At 38.9% G+C, this 19,136-nt stretch overlaps 1 protein-coding gene across 1 annotated transcript in view; it reads right to left on the bottom strand.

The window, feature by feature from the left end:
* sdk2b (sidekick cell adhesion molecule 2b) overlaps positions 1-19,136 on the bottom strand; it is a 469,615-nt gene that overhangs the window by 338,653 nt on the left and 111,826 nt on the right. Inside the window, exons 3-4 of the mRNA XM_060844513.1 lie at positions 12,895-13,042; positions 2,241-2,378 (exon numbers count right to left, since the gene is read on the bottom strand). Coding sequence (XP_060700496.1) covers positions 2,241-2,378; positions 12,895-13,042 — 286 coding nt within the window. The remainder of the gene's footprint in view (positions 1-2,240; positions 2,379-12,894; positions 13,043-19,136) is intronic.

Here is a 19,136-nt window from a genome sequence, read left to right as displayed (position 1 = left end):
GTGAGACAGAATGGAATGATGACATTTACATTCTTCATATAAACTTAGCCCATATCCTTTGCCCTTAGGTTTCCTGCCTGTGTAAGCACCTTTCATTGCTGTAAGACCTGTTAAAAGTGAAAAGCCAAGACACATTGCAATCCAGTCCAAGTAAAAACAAATCCTGTAACAGAAAAAAATGAAAGAAAGTAGCATATTGAATGCATTCTCATCAAACTTCGTTCTCTTCTGCTAATTCTCAATTTTTTTTTTGATCTTCTAAAAGGGGAATGTCAATTTTCTGCAAACTAAACCTGGGAAATAAAATTACAGAATAGCCACTGGATTTTTTTTCCCCACAGATGTCACATACATGCAGAACTGCCACTGTGAGGAAAAAACAGAAACACAATACAGGAGAAAGTGCACCACATTATCGACTCAGGATCACAATGCACTCTTTTCAAAAAAGCAACTGTTCTCATGGGGTTAATCTTTGTGTTACACCAACTCCATGCATTCTACTTTTTTTGTTAGGCACACTCTGGATCCAGAAAGGAACTTCTCCTTTAGCTTTTGGTTAGAACAGATGTATTTAAATCAACTCCCGAGGGTCCTAATAATGATGCCTGACCTAATATGTTTGTGTTCATTGCTACCATGCAATCCAAAAACAATGCCTCATGTGTTGCTATTCATTCTATGTGAGTACTCTACCATTAACCAACTGATTGGTCCCTGCTTTGTCTTTGCTTTGTTTTAGGCCTGTGCCAATACTGTTGTTAGAGCTGGCAAATACCATAAAGTGCCAGTAGTGGTAACCAGGAAAAGTACCTCACTTTCTTCTGATTAATCAATTTGAAGTACATTTTGTTTGAATTTAACCAACTATAAATATTAGTGCAATTAGTTTATTGGTGAAAAGCATTGTGAGTAAAATGGTTTCTATAATATAACCTTATCTGTCAAAAGAAGGAACTGTGTTAATTCACAAATAACTGAAAACAGATTATTTTTGTGAGTACTTGCTCATTCCTGTCTGTCAATAAGTGCCTCGTATTCCAATTGTAGACTTGGTTGGCTCAGAATTAACTGATTATTCATTCTCCATAATTACTAGGCTGTTTTCTAAATTTCTGTTCCTTACCTATACTTGCCAGTGAGAAGTTGGCTACTTTAATTAATGAAGCTTAGTGTTCTGAATTGCCTCATTGCACTTCTTATTGAATTTTGGCAAAACACCACAAACAGCACTGATTATTAAAAGGATAGTTCTAAGTTGGGATTTGAATTAATACATTTGTTTGAAGTAAAAGGATAGGAACTGCTTAAAGTCTATGTGGGTATTACAAATTTCAGACAGGTCATTAATGGTGGCACAGTGGTTAGCACTGCTGCCTCACAGCACCAGAGACCCGGGTTCAATTCCTGCCTCAGGTGACTGACTGTGTGGAGTTTGCACGTTCTCCCTGTGTCTGCGTGGGTTTCCTCCGGGTGCTCCGGTTTCCTCCCACAGTGCAAAGATGTGCAGGTCAGGTGAATTGGCCATGCTAAATTGCCCGTAGTGTTAGGTAAGGGGTAAATGTATGGGTATGGGTGGGTTGCGCTTCGGCGGGTCGGTGTGGACTTGTTGGGCTGAAGGGCCTGTTTCCACACTGTAAGTAATCTAATCTAATCTAATCTAATCATACTGGTTGCAGAGAATTAATGAAAAGCTAATCATGATTTTTATGTTAGTGCAATACATCCAAAAGGTTTAAGAGACCATTGAGGTGGCTTTGATGATTACATTATGAAATACCATCTCTAAAAAGCCCACTGTCACTCAGTAGAATATTTATGCACTATTCAGTAAATAGAAGTTTTTGTTTGGTTCTGCATACCAAAATAATATCGTGCATGAACTGATCAATTCCATAGATATTAATGTAAGGTTGATTAATGATGAATTTGAGCACAACCTGTTAACTCAACTTCTTTCTTCTTGTTTAGTTTGAATTCTTGCATAAAGTGTCACTTCCCATTTGACTTTTCTATTTTAAGGTTTCATTCATCATTTGGCATATTGATTAGTTCTGGCCTGAGATGATGTTTTATTGCAGCATTCTTGACATGTACTTGACATGAGCTTCTATATTGCATAATGTGACTTTTGCATTTGATTAGTGTGGCTGTTATGCTGGTTTCCAAATGCTTTTCATTCATCATATAACTTATTGATGAATACTCACTGTTCACAACTTAATTTCAGTCTATGTCACTTACTTTCTACAGTTAAGGTAATGGGCTGGCTGGTTTTGTTTTCTCCATTTTTGTCATTTACTGCCTGGACATAGTATCTTCCTGTGTCAGGTGCCACTGTTGACAAGATGACAAGTGTGTTTTCCATCGTAATAGCTCTGTTGGGACAAACAAGGGAGAAATGAGAAATGGCAAGGGTTTGTAAAAATGAAAACTGTCCATGCTGTCTTTCAAGACTTTATGTTCTTTGTGCATATAATGATCTGGAATCAGAGACATTATCCTTGTGGAGGTCATAGTTTTAGTAACTCTCATAACTCTATGAAACAAACTAAGATTCCTGTTTTTTTTTGCAAGTGAAGATTTATGAGTTTCTTCTTTAAAGTGAAATTGCTACAATTTATCTTTTGGTATCTCAATGAAATTTGGTTGTTAATGCTCACAGTTCCAGCAGATTTTTTTTGTCTTCACAATAAAGTAATTATTACATGAGAATATCAATTTGATGAAAATAATACAAAACAATGCAATTTCATGAATAAACTTACTTTGTTTTGACTAAATCACTAAAAGCATGGAATCTTAAACATGTAATTATTACATCCTGATTTATTTTCTGTTCGGATCAGAATTTCTACATATTGCAACATGTTATACTAATTCTTACTTAAATGAAGAATTAAGATCTGATTACATTCAAACATACTTGACATAAAATACTTCACAAAAATTTGTTAAACCAACAGTCTCAAGTTCTGATAAATGCTACTCTGTCTAACGCACATAAAATTTGATGACATGCTCATCATTAAAAGCTAGATTAAGAAGGAACATTTTATATTGCATCAGGATGTATTATTTAATTGAATAAATTACCTTTTTTATCTTCCAAAGTTTGTTGTTAAGTTATTATTGGCTGGTTCTACTGGCTCATTTATGTGACAAAACAAATCAAGTGATATTGCAGAGCTACCTATCTCCAAATAATGAAATGATTTCTCTGATGCCAACAGAGATAGTAGCATCTGAACAACAGAGTTAACATTAAATTCAGTAGCACACTTACTTTTATTTCTTTCATTTATTTCATATATATAACTTTGACCAATGAGGAAATTTTTCAAATATTAGGGCAGGGAAGCCAGAGAGGAAAACCACACAAATAATTGGAGCAAGTAGGTGCATTGAGATTCTTTGTTCACATCAGATATGTTTTTCTTTGGAACCAGCAAATCAACTGGTGATAGCTAGAGGACAGCAAGGTCCATTTGAGAAGCTGGCAGTGCAAGAAAAAGTAAATTCTTGTTGCTAGTCTGATAAACTAAAGCAGCTTCCTTTTTAAAAGTTTCTACATTTTAGATTTTTGTCCAACATTTCATTTCAATTGTTCCAGAAAACTAAAATTTATGATTCAAACTTAAATTATCAATTTGACAATTTTTATCCAAGTGACCAAAACATTATAGCTTGTATAGTAGAGCAAATCCTGTATCCCTGGCAATGCATGTAGCATTTGGATGCTGTGCTCCAATCAGTAGCTCACTGTAAATCATTTACTTCCTCAGGTACACTGTTTATTTCTAGTCATGTGATGTAGCTACCCTTAAATAGCACTGTAAGTGTAACTATAGTCTGTTATCAAAACTGAAATTAGCTGAGTTCCGAATTTCATAAAAATGTCAATCATTAAATATAATTAAATGACTCCTGAGAACATTTATCAGAAGTGTGGAAAGATTTCAACATAGAAGAGTTCTGCTGCATTTGAAAAGGATGGTATGAGATTTTTAGATTAGAAGTGATCATTGGCAAGGAGCTTAGATAATTACTTGAGGACTAATTACCACAAAAAAACTTCAATTTAATAATTTTTAATTTACTATTTAAATTCAGCAGAACTCTGCTCTTTAGAGCTTTAGTGGCATGCAGTGATTATCAACCCACTTAATACATGTTTATTGTAAAATTCAAACTCAGACCATCTATGAAGCCCAAAATAAGCAAATTTAAAATCATTCTGCACATTTCACACTTCAGCTAAATATGATGCAATCACTTGTTGAAAAGTGAAGCTGATGCAACCTTTACTGTTCTCGTGGCAATAATACTCATTTTTCATGGACCTTACACATGAATGCTGGTTCACTGGGCCACTTCTATTTTTCTAAAAATGAAGCTCATAGAACGATAATGGGTACAGTATCCAGAAATCATTCAGCTGAATAAAATGCTGTGACTCTACGAATTTCAACTGGGATTCTACAAACCTACTGGGGAGATGCTGAGCCAGTGGTAATATCATGGGGCTTGTAATCCAGAGCCCCAGGCTAGTGTGCTGCGAGCAAGTGTTGGAATTTCCCATGGCAATTGGTGAAATTTGAATGCAACAAATCTAAAATAACAAAAAAATGGTCAACCATGTGCTGACTCTCAGTTGGTGTAAAGAAACCATGTGGTTCACTAATAATTTTTAAGGAGGAAATCTGCCTATCCTTATTTGGTCTGGCCTACATGGGACTCTAGTCCCTTAACAACATGGCTAATTCAGAACTGTCCTCTGGGCAATTAGGGAAGGGCAATAAAATTTACCCTAGCTAGTGATGCTCATATTTCATGGACACAAAAAAAATTTGCAAGGCATGAGAATTTACTTTGATATGCAGAGTGAATATCTATAATATTATTTGTGGAAACTTGCTAAAATAATCATTGAAGATTGAAGCAGGATGTCACAAATTAGTTTTAAGTAGCAATTAAAACAAAGTAAACATTTTGGCAGACAGGTATTTAAAGTGGATAACCAGCTTTTTTTTTCTATTATCAGATTAGTAGCAAGAAATTGGCTTTTTCTTGTACAGTCAGTTTCTCAACCGGACCTTGCTGTGCTGTAAATATCACCAATTTGTTAGTTCCAAAGGAAAACATATCTGACATGATCAAAGAATCTCCAAAGCACTGACTTAGACCAATCATAAAAACCTGCTCATCTTATATACGATCTAGGACTTATACATCATTTGTAGGGAATGCAGAGAAATAAACTTTCATGTTTTAAAAACCGCTCACATTACAGAAGCAGTAGTTCGGGAGGTCTTGAAGAAAACTGGGTAGATAAATCTCCAGAACCTGTTTAAATGTATCCCAGAAAATTTTGGGGAAGTAAGAGAGGAAATTGTGAGAAACCCCTTTGCAGAAATATTTGCAACATCTATAAACTACAGGTGAGGTGCCTGATGACTGAAAGGTGGCTAATATTGTACCTTTGCTTAAGAAAGATTGTAAGGAGAAACCAGGGAACAATAGACCTGTGAGTCTGACTTTGGTTATGGATAAATTGTTGGAGGTGATTATAAAAGATAGGATTTATGGACATTTAGAAAGGCATCAGTGACCGTCAGCTTGGTTTTGTGCAATGAAAATCATGCCTCACAAATTTGATTGAGTTTTTTGAGGAAGTAACAAAAAACCATTGAAGGCAGTGCAGTAGATGTTCATTTAGATTTTAGTAAGGCTTTTGACAAGGTTCCACATGGTAGACTTATCAATAAAGTTAGGCCACATGGGATTCAGGATGAGCTTGCCAGTTGGATGTAATTGGTTTAATAGCAGGAGCCTGAATAATGGTGGAGGGTTGCTTTGGACTACAGGCTTGTTAACAGCGGTGTCCCACAGGGATCGGTTCTGGGGTCCTTTTTTGTTTGTCATTTTATATCAATGGTTTGGATGAGAGTGCAGAAGGAATGGTTAGTAAGTTTGCAGGCAACACCAAAATTGGTGGCATAGTAGACAGTGAAGAAGGTTGCCTAAGATTACAGATCAAATGGGTGAAAGGGCTGAAAAATGGCAGATGCAGTTCAATCTGGATAAATATGAGTTATTGCATTTTGGTCCATCAAATGAGGATAGGGCTTATACAATTAATGATAAAGCCTTGGGCAGTGTTATCGAACAGAGGGACCCAGGGGTGCAGGTACATGATTCTTTGCTGTTTGTGTCGCATATAGAGAGGGTAGTTAAAAAGGCACTTGGCATGTTTGCCTTCATTGCTCAGTCTTTTGAGTATAGGAGTTGGGAAGTTATATTGCTGTTGGACAGGACATTGAGCCTCTTCTGGAATATTGTGTCCAGTTATGGTCACCCAGTTGTAGGAAGGATAGTATCAAGTTGGAGAGGGTTCAGAATAGATTTACCAGGACACTGCCAAGTATGGAAGGTTTGAGTTGTAGAGAAAGGCAGGACAAGTACTTTTTCCATGGGAGCAAAGGCAGTTGAGAGGCAACCTGATACAAGTTTATAAAATAATGAGGGGTTTAGATAGAGTTAATCGTAGTTGTCTTTTCCCTGGAATGGTGGGTTTCAAGACTAGGGGACACATTTTTAAGATGAGAGGACAGAGACTTTAAAAAAGGCATGAGAGGCAAATATTTTCCACTGAGGGTGGTTTGCATACGGAATGAACCTGCCGAGGAACTGCTGGATATGAGTACAATTACAATGTTTTAAAAATATTTGAATAAATGAATAGGAAAGGTTTGGAGGATACGGCGCAGAAGCAGACAGGTGGGACTAGTTTAGTTTGGGATTATGTTCAGCATGGACTGATTAGACTGAAGGGTCTGTTTCCTTGCTGTATGACTCTATATAGATTTGATGGTGTTGTGCCCAATGTTTCTCCATATTTGCAATTCTGTGGTAACAGAAAACAGTCAAGTGAGGTAAATCAAGCCATGAGAGCAGAACACTGTGGTTGTTGAGGTGCTACTCTTCTCAACCACCATTTTTTTGAGCCCTAACAGAAAACAAATGCTGTATATCTGGACTGCTCCATCATTCGGTTATTGATGACACATTAACATCTTAAAATAGTCTTAAACACTGACAAACCTGCTTTTGTCTACATTTTCTCTGTTCATTTGAGAATAAATTTTAAAAAAGGAAGTGTTTCATGTTTTCTAACAAACATTCACTCACTTTATAAAGATTTGCCAGTGTCCCTTGTCCATTCTTTGAAGTTCCAGTTTATTGACAACTATCTCATTCAGAAAATTATAGGTGTCAAGACACCAAGCATGAATGTGTGGGCAAAGAAGGTATCAAACTGTTGCTGTGGACTGTTCTTTTATGGTTGGACCCATTCATCGGTCAATACTAGTGGTACACTGCATTCTGTTTCAATTATGACAGGTTTGAACAGAGCATTTTATATTGTCCCTGGATGGAATTTTCCATTTCCCAGTGTGATAACCATACACTCACATACACACAACACCACGGTCAAATCAGGACAAAGTTGAATAAGGTTATAATGCTGAACAAAGCAATCAGCACTGTAGAAAGTATTGGATAATTTGGGCTGAATGTAATTGCTGAGATATGTGACAACAGTGCTTGTCTCACTCTTTTCATGGTAAAATGACAGCTCAACAAAGGCAGATGTCTGCAACAGCCTGATAATTTTAATGTAAAATTCTTTTTGTCATGTTGTACCTTTTTTTTCTCTAGAGTGCAATCCTGATAAGACTGCATGGTCTTAGCTTAACTGAACCAAAATTAAAATGCCCAGAATTTTTGCATGCCTTTATTAAAATTCTGTTTTCACAACACTGCCACAGTTAACATCACTTTTCAAATTACAAACTGAATTCTAGTCAAAAATTATCTGAGACTTTTTCCATTAAATTACTGGCAATTGTTAATGAAGTGCAGTGACGTAGTAAAATGTAAATGGAGTTTCATATGATCTTTGTAGTTTCACACAAATAGAGTCATACAGCACAAGCCCTTCGGCCCACACTGGTCCATGCTGACGTGAACGTCCATCCATTTCCCTGCATTTGGCTCATTTTCTTCTATACCTTTCCTTTCCATGGATTAATGTATTCCCTCCATCCCTAATCCCTCCCTTTCCCAGTCCCCATCTCCTCCCCCTTCACCCTCTCCTCCCCATTTCTTCTCCATACCTCCCCTCTGCCAGTTCCCTTCTCCCTCCCCTCCCCACTTCTTTGCCCTATCTTCTCTCTGCCTTTCCATTCACCCTCCCTGTTCCATGCCTATTCCCCCTTCTCTCATTCCCTCCCCCTTTCTCTTCCATTCCTTTCCTCCCCCATCTCCTATCACCTTCTCCCTCTCTCCTCTTGCCTCCTCTGCCCGCCCACCCCCATCCCTCTCCCTTTCCTTTTTCCTGTATTCCCTCCCAAATCACTATTAGACAAAATCCTTCACAAACCAATTCCTGATATGGAGGAGGAGAACAGCTTTGGACAGTAGCTAATAATTACATTGATGGTATTTATAGTGCTTGGTGTGGAACAAGACCTTGAATAAAATGTTAAACAGCATTTTTACAAAAATTATGTTTAATTCTGCTTTACTAAGCAGTTAACTAATTTTTCAACTTGAGTGACACTTCTTCACAAAAACAGTTCTCCAGCAATTTCTGATTTTGTTTCAGGTTTCTGGCATTTACAGGTCTCATTTCACTTCGACCTTTATTGGCTAAATAATTGTGTTGATTTTTTTTGTCTCATATTTCTCACACCCTTCCATTCTCTTGCAGATACTGGCATATTAGCCTCATGGTTACCAGCAGCTTTCCCGTGCCTGATGCAACTCGTTATTTAGAATGACTGTAACGGTATGTTTGACCTTGATGATGGCTGCATCAATCCTCAGTTGGATTCCCTTCTCACCAAGTGTCTATTCATAAATTTCCCAACAGGTCAATGGGTGTTGTAACCACAATAAATTTCTATATGAACTATTTTCATAACGTACCCACAAACATCATGGTTAACATGACACTCCTACTTAGTTAACTAAATGTAGATCAAATGTTCAAAGTGAAACTTGCTTGTCTGTGTGACCCCAACATTCAGAGATTTGGTCAGTCCTGAGTCAGGGGTGCTATTCCAAGTCAGTCACGATGTTGAGTAATGGTCAGTCCTGTGCAATGTTATCAAGTCTGTTGCTGTGGTGAGGAGTTTGGAGAAATCAATAGTGAGGATTAGAGGCAACATGCATGGATGCTTAGGGAAAATAATAGTGCAGGAAGTGGTAACTTACCATTTAAGGATGAGAGATGATAGAGTGTGTGGAGACACCAGGTACTGAGGGAAAGGTTTCATTGACATTAACGTGTGAAGCCTGCAACTCACTTTTCGAAGCTCAACCTGTGTCACATTCAATTCTCATCTGAATCGCAAGTACACAATTGACATGAAACGTGGCTGCAGCCACACCACAACTGGGCAGAATCAGTATTTATTTCTCTATAAGGGAATGGGATCTATGTGTGAGTGATATGAGACTCTTCAAGAAGCAACAAATTAATCAAACACTTACTCAGTACCGATTTAAAAACATCTGTAATCACAGAATCCTGCAAGTGAACCCGATACATTGGCTAGCTATGTTGATTATAAATCTTGGTCACAAGCAATCTTGACCATGTCATTGAACATTATAAATTGCTCCTATTAATCACCATGAAGCAGAACTTAGGTCTGGTGAGTTATAAGGTTTCATCTAAATTCCACATTTCCAAAACTTATTCCCAGCTCTTATAGCCTATAAAAGATCCAGGAGCTCCATATCTCTCATATCTTGAACTGTAAAATCTGTACCCCATTATCCCATTTGAAAAGTTGTCTTTATTAGATAATGGGAGTGAGGGAGTGTCACTGGGGAGTCAATTCTCATTCTTTCTACCACATTTAGAATCTTCTACTATATATGTGGCAATTGGCTTATGCAGCATACATCTGAATCTGGTCTACTACCACAGACAAATACAGTCCACAGTACCAACTGCAAATGCAACTTATCATTTGTTCTTTGTTCACTTTTATTAAACAACAGGAAAAGTGAAGGTGACAAGCTGATTGAAGCTTTCACAGCATTCGATGCTCCCTCATTCAATAATGGCACACTTCCATGGGCACTACAGAATGAATAGCTATTCCTTAAACTGGGTTGTAACACTGCGTGGTGTTCAGAATGGCAGCCTCTCTACCTTTAGCTAATCTAACAGTCAATCACAGAGCTAATGATGAAGAATGAATACATATTTACAAATGAATCATTCTATTTATCTTGAACTTCCAAAGGGTTGAATGCTTCAGCCAGGAATCTTAGGCTTTATTGCAAGAGGATGTGAATACAAGAATAGTGCAGTCTTGGTTAAATTATATAACTGATTATACAGTACATGGAATACCATGTGAAGTTTTGGCCTCGTTATTCAGAAAAGATATTATTGGCAGTGCAACAAGGTTCACCAGATCTTTTCCCATGATGATGAAACTATCCTCCAAACAGAGTTTGGGCAAACTGGCCCGCTGTTCTCTAGACTTCCTAAGAATGAGAGATGATCTCATTGAAAAAATACTTGAAGGGATAAACAAGTGGATACATAGAAAATGTTTCCTGTGGTTGGGGAGAATAGAACCAGAGGTCACTTTTCAAAAATAAGGCAGATACCACTTGGATCCCACTTCGATACTACTTAGGAGAAGAAGAGAATCTTCTTTACTCGGAGGGTGGGAACCTTTGAAATTCTCTATTACAGAGGCTATAGAAGCTTAGTTTTTGAGTTTGTGTGAGATAGCAATTGATAGATTTCTGATTATCAGTGGTGTACAGAGTTATGGGAATGGGGTGTGCAGAAGTCTTCAGTCAGCCATGATCGTATTGAATGGGTCAATGGGCTGAATGGCCTGCTTCTGTTCCTATGAAGGAGAGGAGCTTGGCATTCCAGGAGTGCCCTGACCATGGGGGCAATCCTTCCCATAGTGGAACTGTGAGTAGCGGTTGCTAGCTTGTAGTGATTGATCTGGTGTACAGCTGGGATTTAAATATGGCATCATCAGCAGGAAGCCAGGAAGAGATCAGCAGCCCTGCTGAGCCCACGATAACGTGACAGTGGCACTGTGGGGGACTGATACATAGGTAATGAGGTGAGCAATGGAGAATTACATGAGAAAACCTGCTGCAGCTCACTGAAAGAAACCTTTAATTAAACTGCCTGAAGTTGACACTTAGCCAAGTTTTGGGTAAATTAAGCTTTCCATATAAATTTGGGAGCAATCACATGCTGCCAGATATTTTCTTCAAAAGCACAAGTGATTGGAAATTGTTGTGTTGAGGAAACTGAAGCATTAACTTTATTCAATTGCTGTGCCATTCTCTCTAGGAAATGGCTTTTTGTGGTTCTCAGGGTACAGATTTAACTCAATCCAGTGTCAAATCCAGGAAAGTGAAAGCCTAGCTCTCTCATTTTAATGACTAGCAATGCATCCTGATTCCTGACAAATATGCTAATAAAAATCAGAGCAGAAGTGGTGATAAAATGAAAACAACAAAAAAAGGATAATTATATAAAATGACCCATGATCTCTGTGGAAACTGTGTTTCCTCACTTTTCTACTTTGATGAATGTACCTGAACAGTAGAGTACAATGCTCTATTCAAATACTTGTATATACAAATATATTAATTATACATTTTATACGGTTTAAATACAGACCTATTTTGAAATCATATACTTAGGCATAACCAAACGCCTATGGTATAAAAATCTGTGCTACTTCATATTCTGCACAGATATGACTGCAAGAAGTAATATAAATATGAATGTCAGAATACTGAAAGGAAAACTCAATAAAACAGGCCATCCACAGTAAATGTAGCAGCAGCTCAAATAACGATCCCTAAAAGTCAACACAACGCAAATGCACAACTGAGAGAGAAAACAAAGTTTGAATGTTCAACATACATCAGGAATAAATGAAGCAGATCTGTCATGGAAAACTATGAGCAACAGCTATTTGGAATTCTATTCGTGATTTTCTGGAAAGTGTTTGGCAGGGGAATTGATGATAATGAAGGGGCAAGGTACAAATGTATGACTCGATATATAAAGAAATAGTTTTGCAGTGCTTGCACGCAATGTGTTAGGGAGGAAGAGATAGTACCATTCTTCACTCCCATCTCCTTAGAGGGATTGTAAACAACACTTGTTTTACTAGCGTGCATTTTTATGAGTTTCAATTAATCCATATTTTCCATTACAGATGCCAGAAACATATACGGTGTTACACAATGCTTTTCTGTTAAATAATCAAGACAAATGATTTGGATTTACTGTGCTGTAGTTACCCAAAAATAATTTTATATTCGGTTGCCATTTTCTATTCTTTTTCCCTCCCTGGATTGGTGGAAAGAGTAGCTGTTTTAAAGTAATTAAGTTACAACTAAGAAGTGTTTCACCATTAGTACTGATTTTAAAAGCCACACAATTACCAAGAATTATCATTAACATGCTTTCACTTGTCTTGACTGTGTGAGGGAGTTGAATTAACAAAAACAATTGGAAATGAAGCTGGATTACTGATTACACTTAACTGAATACTATTCAACTCTCTCATTCTGGAAGGCTCAAAAACGTCCTGATAATGCAACCAGTATTCAGTGTTCAAACAGAAGAAGACAGAGGGCTTAATTTGGACTCTGTATAAGTGAACAGATTTTGAGTGTGTTCAAATTAAAACACCATGACAACCAAAGGATTAAAATTACATTGAATAAATGCAATGGTATTAGTTAACAAAACACGAATACATCTTTAACATTTAAAAAATCCAACCTTAAGAATCCAACCATTAGATTCAAACTTACATGCGACTGCTGGGTGAGATTTTTCGGCCATCTCTGAACCATGTGACTTGGGGACGGGGAAAGGTAGAAATTCTTGGTGCTCTGACAACTGCAGCATTTCCCTGGGAGACACTGAGATGTTTTTCACCACTCTCAAAGTTTGCCATATCTAATAAACAGAAAACAGTATTATGAACAGTTTTGTTCAGATGTTGACACCTGTGCTGTACATTTTATGAAACTTGCTGCAAATTGGGAAACCTTGACTTTTTTTAGTTACAACATCAAGAACAACAACCATTCAGAAATTTCTGTGCAGCAATTAAAATGAGAAAACAAGTGCATTATGTGCCGCAATTTTTGAGTCAGTGTTTTGACATGCCTCACGTTTCAAGTCCAATGTGACCCTCTTTCTTGGAAGCAACACTTTCTGTTTTTATTTCAGATCTCCTGCATTCACAACACTTTTTGATTTTAATTATTGATATTGAATTGGTGATCCCAGGTGTAAAGCAGTGGTCAAGAATATTTCAGTCAGAGCTGAGGAGAAAAGTAAAGGGAAGCTATTCTACGGTGTTTGAATATCATGATAATTGGTTTTGGAATGCCATTGCTGGGAGAATAAAAAGCAGAGCAGCCACCATCTTTGTCTGGATGATATTATATGGGCAGGACGGTGTAAAAATGTTTATGTTCACTGAAATCTGGAAATGGGTCTCAGACACTGATGACACTATCACAGAAACATGGCACCTTTAACAGCACAGAGATCATTACTTCGAAAATTGTCGTGATGGCCACAATAATTAGGAATTTTTGTGACTATTAGTGATTTTTTTCACCAGCCAGATCACTTTGTGATATTAGACCGTTTTTTGTTTTTAACACGCTCATGACAAAGTTCCTCCTCCACATTTCCTTGATATCGATCATTCATGTACCTTGCAGCTAAAATGGCATGCAAGGCAGCAACCTTATATTTAGAATTTGAAATGACAATTATCCTCTTTCAATTATGTATTTTGTCTCAATGGTTATGTTCCTAGCCTTTCATTGACAGCTACTCACCATGGGTTAGTGATATCAGGAAATATATGATGCGTGGACTTGTATATAAACTTCATTGTTTCATGGGTATTAGTACTTTTCACATTCCATCATTGTACTGGATAAGTTAATATTTCCCGATTTGGGTGTTTGTGATGAACGAAAGCCACAACTGATTGGTTCCGTAGATTATCAAATGATCTTTCAGTTTTAATGTTTGATTTCAAATGCAGTGAAGAAGGACAGGATAATGTGTAATTTTCTGTTTGCTGGTTCTTGGAGACATCCATGAGGTGATGGTGAGCAGCCTGAGCATTTGTCTCAAATGGACATGGGCTCCCAGTCTAAAGAAGCTGTTAGTCAGTGTGTCTGATCCAGTCCCACCCAAAACCTGAGCACAAAGGTCCACCCTGACAAGTCAGTGCAGTACTGGAGGAGTGCTGAAGTGTCGAAGTTGCTATTTTTAAGAAAAAAATACTAAAATGAGGCTGCATTTGCTCTCTCCGATAAACATATAGGTTCCACAGGACTACTTTGAAGAAGTTAAAAATCACACAACACTCGGTTATAGTCCAACAGGGTTAATCGGAAGCACACTACCTTTCAGAGAGCTGCTCCTTCATCAGGTGGCTGACAACCACCTGTTGAAGGAGCAGCGTTCTGAAAGCTAGTGTTGTGTGATTGTTAACTTTGTCCAACACCGGCATCTCCAAATCATGCTTTGAAGAAGAGTACAGGGATCATCCGCAGTGCCATGACCCACATTTATCCCTTAAACAACGTCACAAACATCAGTTATCCAACCAGTACCACACTGCTGTTTTCAGAAGCTTGCCTTGTGGCAAAATTCTTGATTAGATGAGATGAAGCAAGGTGGGAGAAGTTCATGCAGAGCATAAACTCCAGTGTAGACCTGTTGTGTCAAGCAGCTTGTTTCTATGCTGTAAGCATTTTGAAAATTGTTGGATTTCACTCTGCAAGGCCAAAAGGGTAACTTGTACGAAGTGAAGATTTCACTGTGCTGCAGTAAGCACTTGTCTGTCTGAGTTTGGAGCACTCCTGGGTCACACTATAGGGAACCCTGTTCTCCATCTAATCACTTCTGATCCTGATCATAAACTGCATGAAGCTGTCAGTGAATATCTAAGTTGAGGAAATTTTCCATTCTCTAAAACGCAAATATCTTGTCCCAGAATATAAAACAAACAATAAATTATTTGGTCTTTGAACAGTGACTCTACTCATTTCTGAAAAGGCTTAAAATTGAAAGATAGAAACATAAAAATTTAACAATTGTCAACATATTCCACAGTTGCTAATTCATCTAATTGACTTTGAAGCATATCTTCCGTTATAGTGATGTGTGTTGCTTGGTCGTACAAGGGAATCTGCAGCTGTCATCATTTGGACTGCAAAGCACATCCTCAATATTCCATGATATTCAACCTGCCAGACAATATATTAAATGTAACAACACTGCTTCTCCTTAATTCCAAGTTTCAAATAGCCATATTTCTTTCACAACATTCTGTTTGTCAATTTCATGCTGTACATTCAGAATCGACCAGTCACTGATCTCAAGGTATTCAAGATGCTTTAGAAACAAGATCCTCAGTAAATGGATTACTGCAGTACAGATGATCAGGATGACACTGTTCCAAAAAGTCACATGGGGGATCAAGAGAGATTATTACAAGTATTTATTTCTTTACTGAGTTGGAAATTCAAATTTCATTATTTTAAATTATGTCTGAAAAACTACCTATCTGTCTGGCTTTGTGCATTACTATCTGTAGTGGTTTTACACAACATGTGTATTAACTATAGAATTCAACTGGAAAGTTAATCTCCTTCAGTGTTGTAATAGGAAACAGCATTAGGGCATTGATTTTGATGCCTGCCAGTTATTTTCATCATTAAGTCTATGACTCGAAATCTACCTAGAGGAATACTGCAGCTCTGTTGGTAACACAATATCAGTTGTATTGTTGCAAAGGAGGAAGCAAATTACATATGTTAATACATTAGCTGAAGTTTCAGATTTGGATAGAAACGAGTTCAACAATGCCATTCAAACTTTGAGATCATGGGGGAGTAAAGTAAATCAGACATCATAAAATGAAGAAGGAAGAAAAATACTTCACATTGAACTTGCATTCTTGAAATAAAGACATAACATAGAAAAAGATGTTTGTTCAATATAACTGACAGTTGCAGTTGTTGTACGAAAGTGAGGTATTTGACATTTTCTATTGTTATTTACGTCCATAATCAAAACACTTATGAAACACCTGAGGGTCAAAGTGGCACAATGCTACAAAACATTACTTCCATTGAACATAAGCTGTTTGAGCAATCATTCTGGGTTACCTGGTGACAGCATTTTTGCATAAGCTTACTGAGACCTTATCCCATGTACTCTTGTGCAAAAGAACAATTATCAGTAAACTGCAGTTTTACATAGAAAACAGTCGCTGTGACTCAAATTTTAAATTGGGCCTCTACAAGATTAGTTGAGGAAAATGTGGCCTTCAGATATCTGTAAACCTATTTAATTATCACAACATGTTTTCTAAAACGCTCACTGACAGCTTGGCATTATACATTATACAGGCATTATACATGACACGGTTCTGTCCCCCTTACTCCAAGAACTCCCCACCTACGTTCGGGACACCACCCATGCCCTCCATCTCCTCCATGATCTTTGCTTCCCCGGTCCCCAATGCCTTATCTTCACCATGGACATCCAGTCCCTGTGCACCTCCATCCCCCATCACGAAGGACTCAAAGCCCTCCGCTTCTTCCTTTCCCGCCGTACCAACCAGTACCCTTCCACTGACACCCTCCTTCGACTGACTGAGCTGGTCCTCACTCTGAACAACTTCTCTTTCCAATCCTCCCACTTCTTCCAAACCTAAGGAGTAGCCATGGGCACCTGCATGGGCCCCAGCTATGCCTGCCTCTTCGTAGGATATGTGGAACAGTCCATCTTCCGCAGCGACACTGGCATCACCCCCCACCTTTTTCTCCGCTACATCGATGACTGTATCAGCGCTGCCTTGTGCTCCCACGAGGAGGTTGAACAGTTCATCCACTTTACCAGCACTTTCCACCCCAACCTCAAATTTACCTGGACCGTCGCAGACTCCTCCCTCCCCTTCCTAGACCTCTCCATTTCTATCTCGGGCGACTGAATCAACATGGAAATTTACTATAAACCGACCGACGCCCACAGCTACCTAGACTACACCTCCTCCCACCCTGCCCCCTGTAAAAATGCCATCCCACATTCCCAATTCCTCCGTTTCCGCCGCATCTGCTCCCAGGAGGACCAGTTCCAATATCGAACAACCCAGATGGTCTCCATCTTCATAGACTGCAATTTCCCTCCAGACGTGGTCGACGATGCTCTCCACCGCATCTCCTCCACTTCCCGCTCCTCAGCCATTAAGCCCCGTCCCTCCAATTGCCACCAGGACAGAACCCCATGTTCCTCACCTACTACCCCACCAACCTCCATATACATCGCGTCATCCATCGTCATTTCCGCCACCTCCAAACGGACCCCAGCACCAGGGATATATTTCCCTCCCCTCCCCTATCAGCGTTCCGAAAAGACCACTCCCGCCGTGACTCCCTCGTCAGGTCCACATCCCCCACCAACCCAACCTCTACTCCCGGCACCTTCTCCTGCAACCGCAAGAAATACTAAACTTGCGCCCACACCTTCCCCCTTACTTCGCTCGAAGGCCCCAAGGGATCCTTCCATATCCACCACAAATTCACCTGCACCTCCACACACATCATTTACTATATCCACTGCACCCGCTGTAGCCTCCTCTATATTGGGGAGACAGGCCGCCTACTTGCGCAACGTTTCAGAGAACACCTCTGGGACACCCGCAACAACCAACTCAACCACCCCGTGGCTCAACACTTCAACTGCCCCTCCCACTCCACCAAGGAAATGCAGGTCCTTGGACTCCTCCATCGCCAGACCATAGCAACACAATGGCTGGAGGACGAGCGCCTCACCTTCCGCCTAGGAACCCTCCAACCACAAGGGATGAACTCAGATTTCTCCAGTTTCCTCATTTCCCCTCCCCCACCTTGTCTCAGTCCCAACCCTCGAACTCAGCACCACCTTCCTAACCTGCAATCTTCTTCCTGACCTCTCTGCCCCCACCCCTACTCCGGCCTATCACCCTCACCTTAACCTCCTTCCAGCTATCGCATTTTCAACGCCGCCCCCCAAGTCCCTCCTCCCGACCTTTTATCTTAGCCTGCTTGGCACACTTTCCTCATTCCTGAAGAAGAGCTCATACCCAAAACGTTGATTCTCCTGCTCCTTGGATGCTGCCTGACCTGCTGTGCTTTTCCAGCCACACATTTTCAGCTCTGATCTCCAGCATCTGCAGTCCTCACTTTCTCACTGTTTTTCACATTAAGTTAGAAACTCAGATGATTGGTTTGACACAACAATGACTGAAGGGAAGGTGAACTCATTGAATTCATCACACTCTTGCTCATTTTGCCACAAGGAGATATTCACGGTATGATTACATCATAGCAGAGGGAAAATCAATCAAAAAAAACTCCACATCATGAATCTTGGTAAAATATTTTGAACATGTATTGAACAGAAGCATATGAAGAACCATTCTTATTTGTGATGATGAGTTTTGGAAGCTCTTTCAATTGAGAATGACACATGGGGTTTCCATTCACTAAGCTGACATTGCCAAAGGTTCACAGCAAGACTCAGGGACGCACGTAAAAATGTTGTCAGTGTGTGCAAGAGGTGGGTAAGAGTTAAAGCAATCTTCGGCATGTGCAATTGTATAGTATTCTTAAAAAAGCACAACAATCAAATCAATGTCTTCCGAAATTGAGCCAAGTGTCGAGCATTTATTTGAGAAATTGGAGTTTCAATATTGGATGGGTTAATTGCTGTAAATATTGTGAGCAAAATGGATATTTTCATTTGTTCTAAACCTATGACAAAAATGAATCTAATAAAAGACTTATGCCTTTAAAGGTTGGTCTATCTACAGTCCTGGAGCTTAATATAAATACGTACACTTCTGCTGTGCCCAAATAGACTGTGGTTAATTAAGCTAATTAAAACAATGTACAAAATCTTCTGTGATTTTCACATTATCGTTATTCATTAATGCTGCTGCCTGATTAGATACTCATTACCTAGGTAATTA

The sequence above is a fragment of the Hemiscyllium ocellatum genome, chromosome 25 (genome assembly GCF_020745735.1).
Source record: "Hemiscyllium ocellatum isolate sHemOce1 chromosome 25, sHemOce1.pat.X.cur, whole genome shotgun sequence".
NCBI lineage: Eukaryota > Metazoa > Chordata > Chondrichthyes > Orectolobiformes > Hemiscylliidae > Hemiscyllium > Hemiscyllium ocellatum.
Note: the sequence above shows the minus strand (reverse complement) of the source record. Positions and strands in the feature narration are given on the sequence as shown.